Genomic DNA, 24989 nt, shown 5'->3' on the forward strand with positions numbered 1-24989 from the left:
TTTCGGGCCCGGCCGGGAGGCCGATGCTTCGCGGCAGCGTCCTCGCGAGTCCTGAAGACTTAGCGCCCGTGGGGCCCACGGCGCTGCCCAACCTGAGGACGTGGAGCCAGAGCTGCGCTGCCGCACACGCCCCCGGCAGCCCTGCGCGACGTCGCGCGCACCCAAGACTCCCCGCCCCCGTGACGTAACCCGGGGCGGGGCCGCCGCCTCCGATTGGCCGGCGCGCTGTCACCACGTCGCGGGAAGCTGGCAGGGTGTGTGTCTGTGTGCGTGTGGGGTTTGCTTTGTCATTCATACCCCCGGTGCGCGCTGACGCGGCCGGCGTAGCCGAGCGCTCCAGTATCCGCGGAAGGGTCCCCGGCGCTGTTCCTGGGATACTCCCTTACATAATGACGCGACTGGCTGAAGCGCACGTCAGCGCAGATACTGCACACGCCGCAAACCCGGGCCTCCGGATTTCATACATTGCTAGACGAGAGCCTACAATTCCATGCTGGACGGTATGCTCTAGTAGGGATTACAATACAATGAAACGCAACCCAATAATAATAAAGCATACCTTCACAACAAGGCGTAATATAGGATGTTATATTTATAGGGCCTATTTATAAGCCTCTATTTAATCTTTTCTGATAGGCTCAGCCGCGGACTCAGACACCATAATGATTGGTGCATTCTCCTGTCCTTCAAAGAGGCGGGTTCTAGAGTCCGTTTTGCCTCAGCGAGCCCTGGGATTGGCCGGCAGCGGTTTACCCGTGGCTTCGATTGGCTCCACAGGCCGTCCGTCGGAGCTGAGGAGGCGGGGCAGGCGGCTGGCTGGTGCTGGGCGGGCGGGCCCCGGAATTGTCATTTCTTTGTTTCCGAAGGCGGAGGAGGCTCCAAGCCCCCCCTCCCTGTGCCACCCCCTCCCCCCGGGTCCTGGCTCCATGTCTGTGTGACCGGCCCCAGGGGTAGAGTCCAGGCCTGACGCGGGGCGGGTCGGCGGCGGCTGCGGCTGAGGTGAGAGACGGCGGCGGCGGCGGCGCGGGCACGCGGCCCCCCAGCGGGAGGATGAAGCGGCGGAACGCCGACTGCAGTAAGCTCCGCCGCCCCCTAAAGCGGAACCGGATCACCGAGGGCATCTACGGCAGGTGAGCGGCGGCGCCCCCACTTCGCGGGCGCGGGCCCCGCCGTCCCCCGCCGGCTCAGAGGGGCCCGGCTCCGTTATGTAACCCCGGCTAGGCCGCACGCCCGCGCCGGGGGCTCTCCTGAGGGGCCCTGGCCCGCGAGACGCCGGCCGGCCCGCCGGGGGTCCGCCCCGGGGGCGCGGGGCGTGACGAGGGCCGGCCCGGTCGGGCGGGGAGGGCGCGGCGGGCGCTGGCGGAGGGGGCCGCCGCGCCGCGGTTGGAAGCGCCGAGCCCGCCGGGGGGAGGGGGTGGAGAGCCCCCCAACCCGCCCGGCGTTCCCAGCCTCCCGGCCGTGCCTCTGGGCCGGGAGGGCCGCTCCCGGGACCCCTGAGTGGCCGCCGCTGGCCCCCGAGTCCCCAGTGGCCTGGGAGTCCGCCGGCCTGAGTCGGGAGGCGCGTGGACCACAGCGTGGTGTGGGGGGGTGGGGTGGGGGAGGCTGACAAAGTTGGGGGTCCACCGTGGACCCTCGTCTCCCCCTCACCAGCTGCCGGCAGACTGGCCTGGGGCCATGCTGTCACTTCCTTTGCCTTGTCCTTCCCATATGGGATCTCAAACTTGGCACCGAAGGCTGAAGCTGATACCCCCAAATCACGCCCTGTGGCCCTGCTCCAGACTCGGAAGGGTCTGATGATCAGTTTTTCTGCAAACATTATTTTGACAATTCCACACAGATAGCTTGCTTTGAACAGTTTTAAAGAGGAATTTTCTTCAAATTATTCTTCTTTTTTTTTTTTTTTCCATCCACAAGGAAAGCAGTGTCCCTTTAAATAGAAATTGAATTCAGTCCACCGGTGGAGAAAGACAACAGGTTCATGGGGCAGCTTACTATCATAACTTCCCCAAGTCGATTTGTGTACGACTGTTATTTTCAGGTTCTTCTCAGAATGTTAATTGTAAATGGTATTTGCCTTGATACAGATTTCGATGGAGAAGCAATTAGTTTACAAAGGAGAATTCTCAGCCTGTGGATATAGTCTTAATTGAGTCCTCACGGTGTTTCAGAATTTAGCTCTTCTAACTTGGGATTTCGAGAAATAGGTGAGGTAGCTGATGACACCCAAGTTGCCTTAACATAACTGTACACCTTGCACATGCTCTTGTTTACACATGTGGAATGATTGCTTTCCACAAGCAGCTGACTGATGTAAACACTGGGGATTTTCTTTACTTCAAGTTTAAAAGCATTAAGAAGTCAATTAAAGTAAAAAGTTCTTGGGTATATTCTTATATAACGAGCCATAAGGCATAGGAGTAATTCATTCATTCAACAATTATATATACTAAGTGCCAGGAACTCTTCTAATCAGTGAGGGTAGAGCAGTGAGTAAAACAGACTTGAGTCTATGCTGAATCAATCTAACTTGACCATTTTAACTAAAACTGTAAAAGCAAACCATTTTTCCTACACATGGATGGAGGAAAGGTCTCTTCAATTCACGTTACATACACTATACATTCTTGAATAAAAGAAAGCTTTCCCCCCTTGGCTATTGAAAAATATTTGACCAACTTAACCTTAAAGGTAACATAAGAATAGGAAAGGCATATTAAACAGAGTTGGTAGACTTAGCACAACTGTGGCATTTGAATAGCTGCTATTTACAGTAACATAAGATGATGTACCTCCATTTATAGCAAGAAGATGAGAGTCCCATATTGTTTACATGTGTTCTGCTGTATTTCAGTTTATCTTTGTACTTGAACAAATAGACCCAGTTTACAACCTGTGCCATTTTAACTACTCAGTGTGAGTAGGTGTGAAGAAGTGAATTAATTGTTTAATGAAGATTTACATTTTACTGATGGCTTTTGAAATTTGAATTTTCTTACCCTAAAGGTTAATTGTAAATACTCTATGCAAGTTACTCAGAGGTTTGTCTGCAAAATTTTAAAAACCAACAGTGCTTTAGCCTTGAATCTCCTTATTTTTCTGTCTTTTGCATTCTTTAAGTTTAATAAAAGACCTAAAGTATTTCTACCTGTCTTTCCTGTTTGGAATATCTTATAATGAGCATTTCAACTCACTTATCTGTTTGTTAATTTATATTATGGAGTATTGGACTGAAGAACAAGATTTTTTTCCCCCACTTCTGTTTTTAAAGAGAGATTTAGAAAAATTTCCAGTTATTTCTAAAGCAAACAGGATGAGTGGATTCGTTGTAAACTAGAATGCTTAAGGATTCATGAATATCACATTTCTGATCATCATCAAATTTAAGTCTATACTAAGTTGTTTTCACACCATCTATTGCCCATTTTGTTTCTCAGCAACATCTGGCCAATTTTTGGTTTCATTTAACAGAGAGCTTTGTTTTTTTGTTTTTTTTTTTCCTGAGGCCATGTTGACAGTTTTGATAACCACTCTCTACTGTTTCATAGCCAAACCTTTCATGGACTTATGATTTTCATGTTCTCAGTCTGTACAACTTTCTGAGCCTTGGCGTAGGAAGGAGACAGCAGCTGTGGTGAAACGTGCACTGGACTGCAGGAATCAGGAGACCGAGGATCAGATCCAATTCCTAGCTCCGCTGCTTTAGGCAGGAAAGGGCATCCACAGCTTTGAGCCCTAGTTATCCCATCTTCAAGTGAGTTTTGAAGACTAAAGGAGGACATGTACAGTTTGTGAAATGCTTTACAAATCCTAGTGTAGTTTACAGATAGTATTTGCCATGTTGTTGCTATCACAGTTTAACATGTGTGGTTTATTTTTTAAGGAGGCAGGAAATACTATAAGATTTGGTGCAACTGTAAACAAAAGTTGAGTAGTCAAAACAAGGGGTCAGTTGCTGTTTGGTCTTGCTTTAAAAAATCCTGTTGTGGAGACACTTTTAATCAGGGGCTGCACTCCAGCAACTGTTACTGAGGTAACTGTGAAATGATATCATTTATTGTGAGTATCATGGCTGTGTTGGAATTCTGTTTTGGGGCAAGATACAAGAAAAATTAATTTTAGATGTTATGTTAATGTAATTTGCATTTATACATATAAAACATTGAAAATTGAAATGTCCTATAGAAATGTTTTAATCCTGTTAATAATCAAGAATAGGCGAAAAGAAATAGGAATAGTGATCTTTTCATCTATTAGGGGCTAAAATTCGATGTAGTTTTAAAAAAATTCAACCCAGCCCGGAGCCTGGCACAGAGTAGACATTCAGTGTTCAATAAGTGTTGAGTGAGTAAATTAATAAACAAATATAAGCTAGTCCATTTCATTCATTAAGTACCTGCATTGTTGAGAGAATTGTGGAGGATACAGGATGACACATGGCTCATTGTCTTCAAGGAGATTACAGTCTAGGAGGCCATAGTAATAGCATCTTAAATTTGTACAGTGGTTTAGAGGTTCCATAGAACTTTAGGTTCTGTTCAAGTAAAAACATTTCTGTTGTACTAAATTTTAGCTTAACTGTTTTAGTGGTTCACCTGACGCATCAACAGCTGTATTTTGCTCTGTGCTATTTTATGATGAAGTAGACAGCTGCCACTAAATGAGGTAGTCTTTTCTATCTCAAGTGAGATAGATACGAAAGTACTTTAAAAATTATGAAACTGCCCGGCACGGTGGCTCACCCCTGTAATCCCAACACTTTGGGAGGCCGAGGTGGGTGGATCACAAGGTCAAGAGATCGAGACCATCCTGGTCAACATGGTGAAACCCTGTCTCTACTAAAAATACAAAAATTAGCTGGGCATGGTGACGCCCGCCTGTAGTCCCAGCTACTCAGGAGGCTGACATAGGAGAATCACTTGAACCCAGGAGGCGGAGGTTGCGGTGAGCTGAGATCGTGCCACTGCACTCCAGCCTGGGTAACAGGAGTGAAACTCCATCTGAAAAAAAAAAAAAACTATGAAACTAAGTTATTAAGTACTTAACTCTTACATTTCCAAGGTCCTTTGGTTTTCTAGGCTGGGTTCTCTCCCTGTGTCTGCCTTGACACATGTGTACCAGATACTCTCAGTAGTAATCTCTCATTGCAGGCAGTGATTCTCCAGGTGAGGTGAGGTTAGGGTACTATGTAGTTTTTATAAAGCCTTAAGGAGATTGTGTATGGTTTACCCCCACTTCTCACCCTGCCTTACTTTCCACTCCTTTCCTTCAGAGAATTACTCACTTTACAATACAAAAATGAGGAGATAAGGTGTGGTAAGTAGAAGAGGGAGGCAGAAACATTTATGTTTAAAGTGCACATATATTCCAAGTCTCTACAGTTAAAATGATTATTTATACAAGTAAATAGAATACAAATTTTAAGTAAGGTATATGTTTTAAGCTTCTGGAAATGATTTTACATCTGTGTTACTGGTGGCTGACGGAAGTACCCCTTCATTGTGAATTTAAGACTGCTTCCTGTCTTCCTGTACTGGATTCTGCTTGTAGTGTTGTGTGAAGCTTAGGCAGTGCAGTATTGTATGTGTCATGTTTTTGTAGCTTAATGCCTTAAAACTAGGACTAAGAAGTCAGCACTGGCCAGGCGCAGTGGCTCACGCCTGTAATCCTAGCACTTTGGGAGGCCAAGGTGGGTGGATCACCTGAGGTCAGGAGTTCAGGACCAGCCTGGCCATCATGATGAAACCTCATCTTTAAAAAACAAACAAAAAAAAAAGAAAGAAAGAAAGAAAGAAGCACTAGTGGATATGTTATTGTTTCCCATTTTTATTTCAGAGAAAACTTCTCCGGTCCTTGGGGCTCCTAAAAGTGACTTTTTAAAGTGATTAAATTTTGCTTGCTTCTCGACTTCACACAGTTTCCTTTTTCGGACCCTTGTCTAAATCTGATCTCCAGAGATTTCATTTGACTGCTTTTTCTGCCTTCTTAATGATGTTTTCTAAGCCTGGTTTTAGACTCCTTTGGGCTATGCTTATTAAGTCACTGCAGGCTGGTATGACCCTTGGCTGCCTTGATTGTACATGTGTTCCGCAACTGAAACCCCCAGATACCTGTGTTGCAACCTCATAGCCTAAAAGCATTTTGGTAATCTTCGTAGGCTTTAACTTTAACAATCCTGGACCTGATAAAAAAAAAGTGATAGATTCTATATTGTTTTAGAGGAGTGTCGGGGAAGGAGAAATTGAAATGTTTTCACTAACCTGTGCAGTGAAGTGTTTATTAAACTCTTCTTTTTGTGGTTTTCACAAAATACACTTTAAAAATCTGCCACACTGTGATGTTTGCACTTAATTTTTGTCAGTAGCGTACTCCATTAAAAAAAGCACTTTCCTCCAGCTTTCATTGTGATCCTTCCTGTCTGAGCAGTCTTGGCAGTTTAGTTTCATTAGGTGTTTTGAAAATTCCTTTAAATTGCTGCTGGGTTGAGGAGGGGAACAGGAGAGAATGTGATTCATTTCACATTATTTGCTTAAAAGCTTCCTGTTTTATCAGTGATAGTCTCCTTTTTCTTCACATCGATTTTTCATGGCCTCTCTTGAACCTCACTAGACTTAGAGATTTATCTTAATGGTAGGTTTAACAAATAATTATTTTCATTTTCTTACTAGTTATATGCTTGTATTTACCTCCATGGAACCAGTTCATGTTCTGTGAACACTTATGTTTCTAGAATCTTTTTCTTTGACCATTTCTCCCAGATCTCCCCACTGATATTGTTAACCCTTTGGGATTTTATGTACATAAATGTACACTGTTTTATGTTTCTAGTCCACAGTCTTGTGGAGTTTGGAGGGCAAGTAGAAATTTTAGAAACATAGTTAAGTGAAATACTGTAATTACGTTACTTTTCATAAAATTTAGTGTGCTCTTCAAATATACCGATTACTCTATTCCCAGGCTTACTAGATTTGGACATAATTATTTTACTTGGCTCTTTCTCAAGAATTAAGTCCAGAAGAAAAATAAGTTGGCTGTCCAGCAGGCTGCATAAGTAGAATGGTACATACCAATGGTAGATACACATCTTTCTTAGACTTTTTTCCATTGTGGATTTCTTCAGATACTTAAGGAGTGACCTTTTCTTCAGTCACTCACCTTACATCCTGGCAATGGAAACTTGAAAAAATTAATCAACTTTTAGAGACTATATTGAGGCTTTGTATCTTTAATTTGACATTTAACCGACATCAAATTATCTCAGCTAATGAACCTTCCAAGGTGCTTGTCATGCCTGGCCTTTGAAGACATTCATAGTACTGACCTTGATTCCTTTATATTTTTTCTCTGCTGCCTTTAAGGACAATATGCCCACTTTGAGTCATGGGATTGTGACACCAAAAATAATGTATACCTCACCCCATCTCCTCTGTTGCCTTCTGTTTTTCAAGGCTTTTGCATTTAGTGATTGAGATGGCACGACTAGTCTACTTTCATCTATCTGTTCATATCACTGATGCATTTGAGCTGTTTGGGACTGATCCTCCTCCCCCACCCCCACACCTCAGCACAGAGAAATGGCTAGAAATAATCTCACTGTTTTAAAATTATATTGTTACATTGTTCATCTTCAAAACACTTTTTTTTTTTTTTTTTTTTTTTTTTAGATAGAGTCTCATTCTGTTGCCCAGGCTGGAGTGCCCCAGTGTGATCACAGCTCACTGTAGCCTCCATCTATCTCCTGGATTCAAGAGATCCTCCCACTTCAGCTGACCAAGTAGCTGGGACCAGAGGCATGTACCACCATGCCTGGCTATTTTTTTTCTTTTCCATTTTCATAAAGATGGGGTCTCACCATATTGTATAGGCTGGTCTTGAACTCCTGGGCTCAAGTGAGCCACTCACCTTGGCCTCTCAAAGTGCTGGGATTACAGGCATGAGCCACCATAGCCACCCAACACTTTTAAAAACCAAGTAAGTGCCTCAGTATTAAGTCAGTACTTTGCCTATCTTGTAGCCAGAACGGTTGAACATTAAAGAGAATAAATACTATGTTCATGGCCAAAATAAGGATTCCTGTCTCAGAACAGAGATACTATCAGAGGCTTGAATCTTCTTTCTCAGATATAATAAGAATTTTTGGCCAGGTGTGATGGCTCATGCTTGTAACCCCAGCACTTTGGGAGGCTGAAGCAAGAGGATCACTTGAGTTCAGGAGTTCAAGACCAGCCTGGGTAACATAGTGACTTCATCTCTACTAAAAATCAAAAAAATTAGCTGGGTGTGGTATAACATGCCTATAGTCCTAGCTGCTCGAGAGGCTGAGGCGAGGATCATGTGAGCCCAGGAGTTTGAGGCTGCAGTGAGCCATGATTTTGCCACTGGACTCCAGCCTGGGCAATAGAGCAAGACCCTGTCTCAATAAAGGAGAATTGGTCGGGTATGGTGGTTAATATAATCTCAAAGTGCTGCTATTACAGGTGTGAGCCACCATAACTAGCCCCCAATTTAAAGGAAAAAAAATCTAGAATTGAAATTGCTAAAAAAGGTTTTCACGGTTTTGTAGTATAACATTTTTATAAAGGTCTGTATAGACCACACAGATATCAAGGACATGTATTGTAACCTAATGCAAGTGGTGAGTTTGGAGTTTTAGAATTTCCGATTCAAGAATACTTTTAACAGTGTGGAGTCTATGAGGTTTAGGAGGGGGAGGGATGAAGAAGCATAGGAGGAGAGGAAAACAACTCGCAGGCTCTAAAAAACCTGTTAACATTATATAAACATTAGAAATTCATTTCATAAGGGAATCAAATTATGCTTTATATAATTGATAGCAATAATCTACTTAATCATACCTTATGTTTCTATCATACTTGTAACTTTTCCAAATGTTTCATATTAATTATCTCATTTTATCCTCACAAGTGTGAAATAGGCAGAGCAGTTATTGCCGTTGTATAGGAAACAAACCTGAGGAATAGAGAACTAAAAAGCTGCAGGGCACTGTTGAAAGAGCACAGAAAGAGAAGTTAGGAGACTGCAGAGAACAATGTAAATTCTATGTAGAACTCTATGTTGCCGCTAAAATGATTAAGGGAAATTTCTACATTAAAATGTGGTCATGGCCAGACCTGGTGACTCAAGCCTGTAATCGCAGCACTTTAGAAGGTTGAGGCGGGTGGATCGCCTGAGGTCAGTAGTTCAAGATCAGCCTGGCCAAAACCCCATCTCTACTAAAAATACAAAAATTAGCTGGGCGTGATGGCATGATCCTGTAATCCCAGCTACTTGGGAAACTGCGGCAGGAGAATGGTTTGAACCTGGGAGGCTGAAGTTGCAGTGAGTCAAGATTGCACCACTACATTCTAGCTTGGGCAGCAGAGTGAGACTCTGTCTCAAAATAAAATAAAATAACAACAAAAAAAGAAGTGGACATGACAGACAAACACATTTTTGTTAAGAAAGAAGCACACACATTTGTTTATTTAGAAAAAAATGAAGAAATTGTATTTATAAATTACACAGTTTATGCGCCTGTAATCCCAGCACTTTGGGAGACCGAGGCGGGCGGATCACGAGGTCAAGAGATTGAAACCATCCTAGCCAACATGGTGAAACCCCATCTCTACTAAAAATACAAAAATTAGCTGGGCCTGGTGGTGTGTGCCTGTAGTCCCAGCTATTCGGGAGGCTGAGGCAGGAGAATTGCTTGAACCCGGGAGGCGGAGGTTACAGGGAGCCGAGATCACACCACTGTACTCCAGCTTGGCGCCTGGCGACGGAGTGAGACTCTGTCTCAAAAAAAAAAAGTTACACAATTTATAAATACAGTAGTCATCTTGGGGCAGGATTGCTAAGTGCTTTTATATTATTATTATTATACATTCTCATTACATTTTAAATAACAAGTATGTTTTGCTTCTTTTTAACTTTTCATTTTGAAATAATTTTAGACTTAGAAAAATCACAAAAGTAGTACAGAGTACTTATACCTTACTGAAAGGTATAAGGTTTCCTATTTGTTTATTTGTTTTTAAAGAAAAACAATAGGCAGGCATGGTGGATCGTGCCTGTCATACTGGCTGCTTGGGAGGCTGAGTTGGGAGGATCACTTGAGCTCAGGAGTTGGAGGTTGCAGTGAGCTATGATTGCACCACTGTGCTCCAGCCTGAGAGACAGAGTGAGACTCTGTCTCTGAAACAAACAAGCAAAGGGCATATTTCACACTGTTAAAATTTGCCATTGCAGTGGCTGTACATGTATGTGTGTGCATGTGTGTGTAATTGATACTAGAAAGGTTACCTTTGCAGTATGCGGGAGGCCTAGAATCGAAAAAAGAAATATGGAACAGCTTGGTTTTCTCAGCCTACTCCCCTTTGTTGGATGTTATACAAGGAGGCACCTGCAGAATGCAGCAGTGGTTCTAGTTTATTTTGTCTTACGGCTCACACACAACTTTCCATAGTTTTTTTTTTGTTGTTTGTTTGTTTCCAAAAATTTTTTTTGTCTCTGGATCTCTTTACACTCTTAAAAATGATTGAGAACATCAAAGAGCATTGGTTTATATGGGTTATATCCATAAATATTTACTGTATTAGAAATTAAAACTGGCTGGGTCTGGTGGCTCATGCCTGTAATCCCAACTCTGGGAGGCCGAGGTAGGAGGATGACTTGAGCCCAGGATCTCACTGTGTTGATTGACCTGGGCAACATAGCGAGACCCCATCTCTAAGAAAAAAATTAGCCAAGCATGGTAGCATGTGCCTGTAGTTCTCATAACTCTGGAGGCTGACGTGGGAGGATCACTTGAACCCAGGTTAAGGTTGAGGCTGCAGTGAGCTGTGATTGTACCACTGCACTTCAGTGTGGGCAACAAAGGGAGACCCCAATTCTGGGGAAAAAAAAAAAAGGGAAGAAAGAAAAAAATTAGAACTGAGAAAAATTTAAAACACCAGTTCACTTAAAAGTAACAATAAATTGCCAGGCTCAGTGGCTCATGCCTGTAGTCCCAGCACTTTGGGAGGCCAAGGCGGGAGGATCACCTGAAGTCAGGAGTTAGAGACCAACCTGGCCAACATGGTGAAACCTCATCTCTACTGAAAATACAAAAATTAGCCGGGCATAGTGATGGGCACCTATAATTTCAGCTACTTGAGTGGCTGAGGTGAGAGAAAAACTTGAACCTGGAAGGTGGAGGTTGCAGTGAGCTGAGACTGTGCCGCTGCACTCCAGTCTGGGCAACAGAGCGAGACTCCATCTCCAAAAAAAAAAAAAAAAAAAAAGTAGCAATAAATTAATAAATTCATGAGAAGACTGGTGTGGTTTTACATTTTTGCATAGCTCTTTAATGTCTGGCTTAATAGATGATACTTTGAGAACCACTGCTATAGTCAGAGCCAGTGGCAGGTAGGCCAAATAGAGTGACAGTCTGGCACCAGAACAAGGCCTATTAAATTCGTTTCTTCATAGTGAAGAACATTCAGAACAGATGGGAGCAGGTGCATGGTAATCCTTCAGGCCGAAGCTGTATTGGTTATCTCGGTTGATGTTACTTTGTCCAGATACCTTCCCGGTTGGTCATCTGTATGTCATCTCTGGCTCTATATTCATTGTAAGTGTGTGTTTTGGTAAAAGCCCTATCAGTCCTAAACCCTTTTCTACATTACAGATCATTCATTCAACTTTTTTTTTTTTTTTCGAGATAGAGTTTTGCTCTTATAGCTCAGGCTGGAGTGCAGTGGCATGATCCTGGCTCATTGCAACCTCTGTCTCGTGGGTTCATTTGATTCTTCTGCCTCAGCCTCCTGAGTAGCTGGGATTACGGCGTTTGCTACCACGCCTGGCTAATTTTTTTGTATTTTTTAGTAGGGATGAGGTTTCACAATATTGCCCAGGCTGGTCTCCAACTCGTGACCTCAGGTGATCTACGCACCTCGCCCTCCCAAAGTGCTGGGATTATAGGCATGAGCTACTGCACCCAGCCTCAACAAATATTTTTTGAGAAAAAAAATAGTTAAATTCCTGTAGTCAGAGTGCTATGCTGGGCACTGAGGAGATAAAGCAGAGAATAAAACAGCCAGCTCTTTTTTTCCTGTGGACTTTACATCAGAACAGCTAATTACACAAAATATTATTTAATTATAATCGTGATTCAGTGTTCTTATAGTACAGGATGCTATATCCATGTGTATTTGTGCTGTGTGCTGAAGGATGAGGAGCAATGGAACTTCATTTAGTTTTAATTCTACTTAGTTAGGAATCTTGGCTTTGACTTAGAAATGTTGAAAGATGGAAGAACTAACCCTGAACAGTTGGAATGTTCCCAGTTGAGAGGAGGACAGTCAACAGTTGGGTGATACGTACTGATTATCTGATTAGGGCATTTTTTTCTGAGACATCCTGGAATTGAGTGGAAGTTCCATGACAATGATAAGTTTATATTACATACTAGTGCTTCTAAAATTTGATCATATGCACAAATAGCCTACAGATCTTGTTAAAATGTAGGCTAAATTAAATAGGTCTTGAAATTCTGCTTTTCTAAAAAGCTCATATATGATGGTGATGCTGCTCGACCAGAGACCAATACTTTGATTAGCAAGACTGTAATTAACAAGTGGCCAGTGTGAGACTTCAGGTAGAGTACAAGCCAGATAAGGGGCTAGACATATGTTCTAGAGGTGATGTCTAGTAGGGAGAGATAATTGGATAACAGAGAAGATAAAGCAGTTTGGTGTAGGAAGTATCATAGCACATCCTGAATGCTAAAAGCAACTCACAGTTGCCATTACTGAGAGGACAGGAAAGCTGGGATTGAGTGGGTGGCTACGAGCAGAACCACAGACTCATTTCTGTAGTGAGGACCAACTGAACTAAATGGCCATTAGTCTGCCTAGGGAAAAGGTCAGGTACTGAGGATTGATGGCTAGCTTGTGGTAATTGTGTGGGCTCCAGAAAATGATCTAGATGATAAGCAGCTAGAGATACCGGAGAAAAAGGTACACTTTACTCGGAATAAGAAGAATGTTCAGTACTGCTTCTTATTAATCATAGATGATTAATCCATGGATAGAGAGAACTGCTAAATGGATTGAGGTAAAAAATAGTTGTAAATTTTTTTTTACAAAGGGTAGGAGTAGAATCGGGGGGAAAATCTTACAGTTAATATTGACTTTGATAGAGTCACCACTATTAAGCCTAACAATTGCATAAGACTTTTCTTAATTTCATTGACACTCAAAATAAAAGCTTACAAGACCATCAGACTATGTTATTCATTTGCCCTTGTTTCAGTATATTGTTTTGGAAAATACCATTTTGTTGCAGTTATGCTTTAAAATTTTGTTCGAGATACAGTATTTTATAGTTATTAGCAAACTTACTTGGATCAGAGAATCAAGGTAACATCAAATTAGCCATGAGTCATATAATGAACTGTGTATAAAAGTATTTTATATTTAATCATATTTTCTTCATGGGATGAAAAAGAAATATTTTGGGATGCCATGATGGCTTAAATCCCTATCTAATTTTCTCATCCTTTGTAATGTCATCTCTTTAGATTTGCCAAAAATCTTATGACCTTCAGAATATGAAAGGGAGGATAGGATATAGGGCTTTTACTCTGATGAGCAGTAATTTTAGATTACTTGTCTTTTAACTTCTGTTCATGTACCTACAAAAGGGTAAGAGACATGATTTACTGATGGAGAGGGCTAAGTAAATACTGAATTCAGGCAGCTATCTTAAACTTCCAAAAACTCTTAAGACTAAAGTGACTCAGTAGAATTTGAGATCAGTCTTCGAGAAAGTCAGCTTTGTTAATTAGGTTGTCTCTTGATTTTAGAGGCAGGCCTGCCTGAAAGAGCCAGAGGAAAGATGAGGGTATGGCATATGTTTGTAAAAGATCAAGTTTCCTTAGATATCTGTACTTCTAAACTGTGACTAAGTAAGAAATGGGTGTCAAGGAACATCAAAGGTATGAAAGCAGTTGTTTGAAAAGAAATATATCAAAAGGAACCCTGCCTTAAAGTCACGCAATTGAAAAATAGTCACTAACAAAGATGATCATTTTTGAACTGCCTTAGTTTTAAATGATTGAATTATTAAAAAGTATGTATTCAACAGGCTGCCATTCTTTGGATAATGCTATCTAAATAGTGAAATGGAAAGTTGCCATGGCAGGATCCAATTGGGATCTTGTGATCCGAATGGGATCCTGCCATGCCTTGGGGACATTTTGGGCAGAAAGCAGTTGGTAGTACTCTTTCTTCTCCACTTTGGGAATCATAAGGCCCAGACCTGATGGAGTACCCTTCATGTCTCATTCAGCTACATTCCAGAGATAACTCCATGGGGAAGTGGATTAATCAGGAGAATGAATACATTTCCATGCCTTTTTTTTTTTTTTTTTTTTTAAGAGATGGGGTCTTGGCCCAGCATGGTGGCTCACGCCTGTAATCCCAGCATTTTAGGAGGCCAAGGTGGGCCAATCACTTAAGGTCAGGATTTTGAGACCAGTCTGGCCAACATAGTGAAACCACATCTCTACTAAAAAAAAATAAATAAATAATACAAAAATTAGCCGGGTATGGTGGTGTGTGCCTGTAATCCTAGCTACTCGGGAGACTGAGGCAGGAGAATCACTTGAACCCAGGAGATGGAGGTTGCAGTGAGCCGAGGTTGCGACACTGCACTCCAGGCTGGTCAGTTTCAAAATAAAAAAAAAAAACAAAAAAAAGAGATGTGGTCTTACTTTGTTGACCAGGCTGGACTTGAACTCAGTGCTCAAATGATCCTCCTACCTCAGCCTTCCAAATAGCTGGGATTGCAGGTGCATGCCACTGCTTCTAGCTATGCCTTTTTTTTTTTTTTTTTTTTGAGATGGAGCCTCGCTTTGTTGCCCAGGCTGGAGTGCAGTGGCATAATCTCGGCTTACTGCAACCTCTGTCTCCTGGGTTCAAGCAATTCTCTTGTCTCAGCCTCCCAAATAGCTGGGACTACAGGCATACACCACAACACACGGCTAATTTTTTATATTTTTTTAGTAGAGATGAGAATTTACCATGTTGCTGAGGCTGGCTGTGAACTCCTGAGCTCAAGCATTCTGCCCACCTTGGCCTCCCAAAGTGCTGGGATTACAGGCATGAGCCACTGTGCCCGCTCTAGCTATGCCATCAAAAAAAACCCAAAAAAACACACTCTGAAACCATGGCAGAGAGGCTGTTCCTTTTTTCAAAACGTAGAAACAGTTCTGGACACAAGGAAAAAACCTCCTAGTTTTAAAGCAAGCACCTTGGAAATCTAGTTTCAAACTAGATTTGTGCTCTCAAATACCTGCATGAGTCAGTTGTGTTTTTTGTTTGTTTTTGTTTTTTGTTTTGAGACATGGTCTTGCCTGTCACCCAGGCTGGAGTGCAGTGGCACAGTCATGGCTCACTGCAGCATGGACTTCCCAGGTTCAAGCAATTCTCCTGCCTCAGCCTCCTAGGTAGCTGGGACTACAAGTATGCACTACTTGGCTAATTTAAAAATTTTTTTTTACAGATGGGGTCTTGCTATGTTGTCCAGGCTGGTTGGTCTTAAACTCCTGGACACAGGTGACCCTACCCACTTGGCCTCCCAAAGTATTGGGATTACAGGTGTAAACCACTGTGCCTGGCCCTCAGTTATTCTTTCTAATAAAATGTACATTGCTCTCCACTGGGTCAGTTACGGATTTAATGAGTGAGAATTATGAGGGCTCTATCTTCATCTGGCCAGCAGAACTCTGGTGAAATGAAACTAAAAGGTGGGACTTAGGATTTGAGACTATGTTCTGGCAGGCACATACCTGTAATCCCAATACTTTGGAAGAGTGAGACAGGAGGATCACTTGAGCTGAGGAGTTTGAGACTGAGGAGCTTGGGTAACATGGCGAGACCACTGTCTCTATAAAAAATAAAAAAAATTAGCCAAACACGGTGGGACACACCTGTAGTACCATCTACTTGGGAAGCTGAGGCAGGATTGCTTGAGCCCAGGAGATTGAGGCTGCTGTGAGCTATGATGGTGCCACTGCGCTCCATTCTGGGAGACAGTGAGAGACCATCTCAAAAAAGAGATTGCGTTCTTTTGTGATTTGCTTCAGGTTCTTTGATTTTACAGTAAACCTCTCAGTAGAACTTATCAAACGTAAAGAATTTCTAAGGATAAATATTAGAAATCGAACCTAGATGACAAATTTTGTGTCACAGTGAATACTGTATCATTGAGAGTCAAATGTTTGTGTTCTTGGCATTTCTTAACTGAGTGGCTTCAAAGGGCACAAAATAAATTCTCAATGCCAGATCCTGCTTTTTTTTTTCTGTTTTCTTTTTACTTTTATTCTCTCTTTTTTAAAAATTTTACTCTAAGTTCTTGCTTATTGTTTTTTTCCTCCAAGTATGTAAGTGTTTTGTATCTTATTGGAATATATTTCAAAATTATTTATTAAAATTTTCAATTTTGTTGTTTTTTCAAATGACTAATTTGATCACATCGGTATTAGAATGTTTGTATTGCAAAATACCATGCAAGGCTTTATCCCAAGTAAAAGTGAATTTTAGGTATTTCCAATATGTATATTGTGCAAAATATTTTTTTGATACCTAAATTTGACCTCCAGAATTGGCAGAATTAGGAGTACAGAAATAGAGGCTTATTAATAAGTAGAATCTAAAGGCTTCTATTGTCCATTATGCAACTAATGAACTGAAAAATTGACTTATAGAGTATATGAAAAATAATTTTTTTTCCTGTGTCCTTAGCTTGTTTGACTGCTGCGGAGGTTACATATGTGTCCTAACTGGCTTGTCAGAGTGTTTCTGTTTGACACAAGTCCAGAGGGAACTGGAAACACACACTTAGATCTCAGCTAGAGCATGGCTTAGATGTTTAAGGATTTTTTTCTTTAATGTACATTTTTGTGCTTTCACAGCCCTTGGTAGTGATTAGCATCTGCTCCCTAAGTTAGTTTCTATTTGGGGAAGTCATTTGGTTTTTGTTTGGTTAATGCAGATGAATACTATATACAGAGGCAAGAGGAAAAAGGGAAGAAAAAAAATTCTTTTAAGCATGTAAGGATGTGCATCAAGAATTTCAAAGACTCTTCAAACAGATGTAGAGGGGTGGGGAAACAGCAAATTTGAAGCCTTTCAACTGTGACATTTTCTTCTAATGAAGAACAGCTTGAAAGCTGTAATTTTGAGAGTGTTGCAGTATTTTTAAGTCAGACACTTAGCACATTTTAAAAATAGTGGTGGGATTTAAATGTTTTCTTTTTTTTTCCCATCTTAAGTGGAATTAAGCATTTTTGGCTATCATCTTATCTTGATAGTTTTGGGTCTCAGAATGAACACCAGAGCATTTAAAATTTAGACGGGCCATGGCAGCATCTCTTTTTTTGTGCTTCATCTCTGTTGTTTTCATGATACATGGAGGTGGGTTTTTTTGTTTGTTTGTTTTTTTAAACAGAAACTGAATTTTCTATTTCTAGTCCTTCACAAATGACCTTAAATTAATTCTTTATTTTTATATTTTGCAGTACATTTTTATACCTGAAATTCCTGGTAGTATGGGCACTTGTCCTCCTAGCAGATTTTGTCCTGGAGTTCAGATTTGAATACCTGTGGCCATTCTGGCTTTTCATCAGAAGCGTCTATGATTCCTTCAGATACCAGGGACTGGTATGTTTACTAATACGTTTTCCATGTGTGGGGATCGTTTAGCTGTTTAAAGTAGATGTTATTAGCAATACTCAGGTGACTATGTTAGGATTAGTTAATAGGGTGTGTTAACTGAAATTGTCCTCTAAACTATTTTGTCTAAACCTGTTGATCAAATCATTACATTTTCTCCTCCTCTCTGATTCCAGTGAAACAGAATAGTGGAGGAAGCAGTAATTACTCGGGGTTTTGGAGGGTAGCAACCTAGTCTGGGGATTCTATATCCCCTCCTCTTCCATTTCCCATTGCAGCCAATAACGGTCGTTCCTATCTAGGAAAAAAAAAAAAAAATTGCTCAGTCCTGCTTTGAAGTGTTTCCGGATCTGCTGTTGCTAGGTTTAGTGACTGGATTCAAGTTAGAGTAGTGTTTCAAACGTTTTGGTCTCAGGGCCCCTTTTCACTCTTAAAAACTATTCAGGACACCAGAGAGCTTTTGTTAATGTGGCTTATATCTATCCAGTTTTACTGTATTAGAAATTAAAACTAAGAAAAATTTAAAATACATACATATTAACTCAGTTAAACATAATAATAAGCCCATTACACATTAATAGAAATTACATTTTTAAGTGAAAAATAGCTGTATATTTTCTAAAACAAACAGGATATAGAAGAGTGGCTCCATTTTTATAAATCTCTTTAATACCTGGCTCAATGGAAGACAGCTAGATTCTCATATCTGCTTCTGAAGTCATTCTGCTACTGTATCATATGTCATGTGACTTATAGAAAATTATACCATATGCATGAGTAAAGGAGTGTACTAAAGGCAGATAACATCTCAGTATTATTATGAAAATAGTTTCAACCTTGAAGAGCCCTTTGGAGGGATCTCAAAGACACCCCATAAATTCCAAACGACGTTTAGACAACTGCTAGATTGGAGCAAGCATAGGCCTGGGCTTGTTCCTTTGATGAATGTGTTAATTCTGTCGTGTTCCACAGCTACATTTTAAAACTATAACTCTCCCACCCAGGCCTGGTGCTTTGGTCAGAGCAAATCCATGCTTTAAAAAGATGCTTTTGGCTCATGTTCTGTTGGTGATAGTGATGTTCAGAGGAAAGCTGCATTATTAAAATTATTATTAGGTTGGTCCAATTACTTTTGCACCAACCTAATAATAGTGTCAGTATATTTCTTACTAATATTATGGTTCATCTGTGCTTCAGAAAGCCTGTCTTTTAAGAATGAAGCTCTTTAGGAATGGTTTGTGAAGAGAGAGGAGGCTTTTCTGTGTTAAAATTCTAGTTCTTTTAGGGCTGGGTGCAGTGACTCATGCCTGTAATTCCAGAACTTTGGGAGGCCAAGGAGGGCGGATCACTTGAAATCAGGAGTTTGAGACCAGCCTGGCTAACACAATGAAACCCTGTCTCTACTAAAAATACAAAAAATTAACCAGGCATGGTAGCATGTGCCTGTAGTCCCAGGTAGTCGGGAGGCCAAGGCATGAGAATCACTTGAACCCAGGAGGTGGAGGTTGCAGCGAGCTGAAATGGCACCACTGCACTCCAGCCTGGGCAACAGAGTGAGAGAGACTTCGTCTCAAAAAAAAAAAAAAAAAAAAAAATTCTAGTTCTTTCAGGTAACCCACATGTATTTGGAATCCAAATGAACTCACTGTGCTTCCGCCTCAGTTCATTCTGGTCCAGTTCTTTTTCATTATTTGAGGATCATAGGTAGTAGTACTCTTTAATGTTAAAGTAACCACCCTTTTTATATGGTTGATTTTATATGTTTAAAATTTCTTTTTGTGAACTTGCTCTATAGTTACCAAGTTATCTCTTAGCAGATTCAGTAATTGTGTCCAACATGTTTCACAATGTGTGGTTGAAAATAACAAGTTCTAAGATGTCTTTTATTTTGTTTTGTTTTTCCCTTTAGGCCTTCTCAGTATTTTTTGTTTGTGTAGCATTCACGTCAAATATAATATGCCTGCTGTTCATCCCCATACAATGGCTTTTTTTTGCTGCTAGCACATATGTATGGGTTCAGTACGTATGGCACACAGGTAAGTGTTAATGATTTCTTAGATGGATAGAAATCTTATATTCAGATTTTTTAATATGGTTATTTCTTTCAATACATTATTTAGAGTTGAATTTAATGTGGACATTTTAAAGTTTTCTTAATAGATTATAATATACCTTCAAAAAAGATATCTTTTTTCATTATTTAAATCAAAACTTTGAGCCATTATGATTTGATATTTCAGTTACAGGCATTGCAGGTACCAGCTGTCACTCCGAATATACCTTTTTTTTTTTTTTTAAAGAAAAGTTGGAGTGGTTTCTATTTAAGTATATTTGAAAATAGCCATGTGCCAAAAAAGGAAAAAAAATGTTCATGGAATTTCAGCATTGAAAGAAATGTCATTTAGATGAATTTGGCATGAGAATCCCCACAGCACATGGTGGTTTTACATCTGATGGGAAACCTACACTGACAAGGAACTTACCTACCGTTCCTGGTACCCCTACTCTATTTTTGGGCAGCTATCAAATAAAGTTCTTCCTCATATTAAGCCAGAATTTTCCTCCTTACGCTTTGACCCAGTATGTCTTAACTGTTTTTGGGCTTGTTGATTTCTTTTTGAAAAATCTCTCTTTCTTTTTTTTTTTTTTTTTAAGATGAGATCTTGCTATGTTGCCCAGGCTGGACTTAAACTCCTGGGCTCAAATGATCTTCCTACCTCAGCCTCCTAAGTATCTGGACTAAGACACAGCTTGCTGATTTCTTAGAGGATCTAAAGAGGTTTTCCCTAGAAAAACATAAGGGAATGTATACAACTTTTCCTTAAAATGTCAAGGGAGCCAGGCACGGTTGCTCATGCCTATAATCCCAGCACTTTGGGAGGCCAACGCAGGCAAATCATCTGAGGTCAGGAGTTCAAGACTAACCTGGCTAACATGGTGAAACCCTGTCTCTACTAAAAATAAAAAAATTAGCCAGTTGTGGTGGCTTATGCCTGTAATCCCAACTACTCAGGAGGCTGAGGCTGGAGAATCGCTTGAACCAGGGAGGCAGAGGCTGTAGTGAGCTGAGATTGAACCACTGCACTGGATGACAGAGTAAGACTCCCGTCTCAAACAAAACAAAAGCAAAACAAAAAAATATCAGGGGGCCTACCAGACCATCCCCTCAATCACAAACATTGAACCTCTGCATTAGAGCCACACTGAATGAATGTAGTCTCCCTTCCACGTTAACATTTCTTTACAGATTTAAAGACGCTATCATAACCTCTTCAGTCTTTTGTGTAGGCAAGAATATCTCTGGTTTCACCAGCTTTTCCTTATATATTTTAATCACTTTCAACCTCCCTCTTAGACTGCCTACTTCTCAGTGGTTCTCTGTACTATTGCAGGTGTGTTCTGACTAGAGTAGAGCTCCCTGCTTCTTAGAGCTATACTTCCGTTACTTCAAACTAAAATCAGATGAGATATTTTGACAGCCTCAACCCACTGTGAAAGCCAGAACTTGGATTTGAGGATTGGGTCTCAGAGTCAAACTTGTCTGCAAAGCTGCGTGAAACTTGATTCTTGGGCCTAGCTACAACCTGTAGGATTTTGGCCAGGAAGGGAACACCAAATAATAAAAGCTCTTTGGACCAACATTCATCCTCTTCTCAAAGCTGCTAAGGTGATGATGTTGGCCCATGTAGAAGACAATTGAGCTGTGTTTTTTAAAGTATCTGCTGTGAGTGTGATTTTCACCATGTTTCACGCTCTTTCATATCTGACTTGATTTATAAGCTACTATGAAGGTTCTTTAGTCTACTTTCCTCTAATTAAAGTGATTTTTCTTCCCACCAGTTTTTAATTTGTATTTCCTTATGTTGGGCCTCAGTTTCGAGTGACCTGCCTTTTACACTTGTCACTCTCCCTAGGTCTCAGCTTAGGAAGGTTACTCCATTTTAGGCACCTATCAAATAAAGTTCTTCCTCATGTTAATCTAAGTAATGTCTAAAGAACATTCCACCTCAAGTATTCTGTGATTCTGATGAGCTGTGGCCATTTCTTAAATTTCTTTAGTAATATCTTAGTAGTGGAGAAAAAACTAACCATATAACTATTTTTCTTAGGGGGATGGAGTTTCGCTCTTGTTACCCAGGTTGGAGCGCAGTGGCGTGATCTCAGCTTACTGCAACCTCCGCCTTGCAGGTTCAAGTGATTCTCCTGCCTCAGCCTCCGGAGTAGCTGAGATTACAGGCATGTGCCATCATGCCTGGCTAATTTTGTATTTTTAGTAGAGATGGGGTTTCTCCATGTTGGTCAGGCTGATCTCAAACTCCCGACCTCAGGTGATCTACCTGCCTCGGCCTCCCAAGTGCTGGGATTACAGTTGAGAGCCACTGCTTCTGGCCCATATAACTATTAATAGAACCTGTTGGGAACTAGTTCAGAGGGTGACCCACAGGGCAGCAATGTAGCTAATGTCATAAAAGGCTACTGGCCCCTCTTTAGCCCTAGGCTCAGAAATGTATGTTAGAATAGCTAAGTTGTGAAATATTTTTTAATTTGGGATCATGCTTAAACAAACAAAACAAAAAACTGCCCTTATTGGGCCAACAAATATGAGTGTAATTTCTATAACTTGGGGTAGTTTTTCTTTCGGTTGTTAAAATTTTAAATTATTTCCCGACAGTAGTAGGAATGGTTGATAAAATTATATATGGTTACAAAGAATAATATTATAGCATAAGCTTTTTTCCCTGGTGATTAAGAGGGGAAAAAGAAACAGAATACAAAGCCGTATGTACAATCTGATTATTATACTTGTTCAAAAATTCTTTCAATGTGGTTTTATTTCATAGATGAAAATATACAGATATTTTGTCTGATTTTTCTGTTATGTACTTATGTTTATAATAACTTTATAAATTAATATAGAGAATAGGGGTGGTAAATATTTGAAAATGCATTTGAAATGGTTTTGAAAATGCATTGTCCTGTGGGTTGCTGTTTTTCCTCCTACATTGTGAAAATACCTATTTTTTGGCTGGGCACAGTGGCTCACACCTGCAATCCCAGCACTTTGGAAGGCCAAGGTGGGTGGATCATTTGAGGCCAGGAGTTCAAAACTAACCTGACCAAAGTGGCGAAACTCCATCTCTACTAAAAACACAAAAATTAGCCAGGCATGGTCGCGTGTACCTGTAATTCCAGCTGCACAGGAGGCTGAGTCAGGAAAGTTGCTTGAACCTGGGAGGTGGAGGTTGCAGTGAGCCAAGATTGTGCCAGCCTGGGCAACCTAGCGAGACTCTGTCTCAGAAAAAAAAAAAAAAAGAAAGAAATAAAGAAAATACCTACTATTTTTGGTATATTAAATTCATAGGAATGGTTGAGGCCATTAGCTGCCTTCACAGAGGATCCATTGTCAACTTCACTCAGGTACTAGGAGTAGGGGAGGTTCTCCTTGCAGATTCAGTACTGTCTCTGTGAACTTGGGCCCAGCTTGTTTAAACTCTGGGGTTTACTCTTCTTCAACAGAATGAGGAAGTGAGACAAAATGATCTTCCTAGTTTCAAGATACTAGGATATTTCTTTAGTTTCATCCCAAAGATCCTTAGCAAAAAGCCTTCAGGTCACTGATTTTCCCCCCTCCTGCCATGTAGTCCACATCCATAAATATCCTGTTGTTAGTCATGTCCTAATATAGATGGACCTAGCCTGCAGATTTTGATTCTAAAAGCCAGTGGACATTTGCTTTTATTTGCATCTTCTTGTGTTGCATGTTGCTTTTTCCTCCCTTGAAAATTGTTCTTAATTACAAAAGGAATATGAGTTTGTGGTTTAGAAAAAAATTTTTGAATAGTACTTAAGTTGTCAGGAACATTTCTTTGTCCTAAAACTTGTTCTTACTTAAGGATTTTATTTTTTTATATGTCATTCAATGACAGTGCAGATCTTCCTCATTCTTTAGGAAACCTTCAGCATATTTCATTACATAGATTTATCATAAACGTTTTCCTGTTGACATTTAAATTCTAAATTTTTGTTATTGCAAGTAATATTACAGTGAATATTTTTATAGTTATCTCAAGGCTCTTTTATGTTTCTATAGGGTAGATTCTTAGAAGTGGAATTACTGAGTAAAAGAAAGGTACAAGTATTTAAATTTAAATATACCACCAAATTGCCATCTAAAATAGTTGCCCCAATTTCTATTATTGCCAAGTATAAAAATGAATCTTTCCCCATACCCTCCCTACGCTATTATCTGTCTTTAAAAATTTTGCCTATCTAATAGTTAAGAAATGGTATCTGATTGGCTTAATTTGTATTTCTCTAATCAGTAGTTAAGTTGAATATCTTTTTCTATGTTTTTTTAGCCATCTAGGTTTCTTCTTTTGTGACTTGTAAATTTTCTTCAGTTGACTTTTTATTGATCTGTAGGAGCTTTTTGTATGTCAGGGCTGTGAATCCTTTGTTTTACATATATTGTAAATATTTTCTGAAAGGATGTTTATCTTGTATTTTTGTTAGTGATTCTGTGGAATCATTGGTATATAAAAGCTTTCAGTTTGGATCAATTTGCTTTTTAATTTAGTTTAGGTGAAGGTCTTAATGAAAGTAATGTTTCATTAGTGAATTAGTCTCCCAAACAACCCATCTGTTAGTTAATGTATCATTCATACTTGTCTCTCTGCTGCTTTCCCACAGAAAGGGGAGTGTGTTTGCCTACAGTCTCTCTCTGGATCCTCTTTGTTTATATTGAAGCAGCCATTAGATTTAAAGATCTCAAAAACTTTCATGTAGACCTTTGTCGTCCATTTGCTGCTCACTGGTAAGTATTACATATGTGTGTGTGTGCAGATATATATGTATATGTGTGTGTGTATATACATATATATATATATATACATGTATTTTGTATATATATGTATATATATATACATATATATATGTATTTTATATATATATATATATATATGTATTTTTTTTTATTGAGACGATGTCTTGCCCTGTTGCCCAGGCTGGAATGCAGTGGCACAGTCTTGGTTATTTAACCTCTGCCTCCCAGCTTCAAGCGATTTTCCTGCCTCAGCCTCCTGAGTAGCTGTGATTACAGGCTTGTGCCACCACACCTGGCTAATTTTTGTGTTTTTATTAGAGATGGGGTTTCATCATATTGACCAGGCTAGTCTTGAACTCCTGACATCAAGTGATCTACCTGCCTCGGCCTCCCAATGTGCTGGGATTATAGGCATGAGCCACCACACCCAGCTAGTATTATATATATTATTT

The 24989-nt window shown here is 40.5% G+C and overlaps 1 protein-coding gene across 2 annotated transcripts in view; it reads left to right on the forward strand.

The window, feature by feature from the left end:
* Positions 1–801: 801 nt before the first annotated feature.
* MACO1 (macoilin 1) overlaps positions 802–24989 on the forward strand; it is a 68439-nt gene continuing 44251 nt past the window's right edge. Inside the window, exons 1-4 of one of the 2 annotated variants that reach the window (XM_074380296.1) lie at positions 802–1130; positions 17561–17702; positions 19624–19750; positions 24405–24528. In XM_074380296.1, the coding sequence (XP_074236397.1) occupies positions 1051–1130; positions 17561–17702; positions 19624–19750; positions 24405–24528 (473 nt within the window). In that variant the 5' untranslated portion in view covers positions 802–1050. The remainder of the gene's footprint in view (positions 1131–17560; positions 17703–19623; positions 19751–24404; positions 24529–24989) is intronic. The other variant, XM_039474304.2, reaches the window with a different exon arrangement.

Source organism: Saimiri boliviensis, chromosome 11, assembly GCF_048565385.1.
Source record: "Saimiri boliviensis isolate mSaiBol1 chromosome 11, mSaiBol1.pri, whole genome shotgun sequence".
NCBI classification, from domain to species: domain Eukaryota; kingdom Metazoa; phylum Chordata; class Mammalia; order Primates; family Cebidae; genus Saimiri; species Saimiri boliviensis.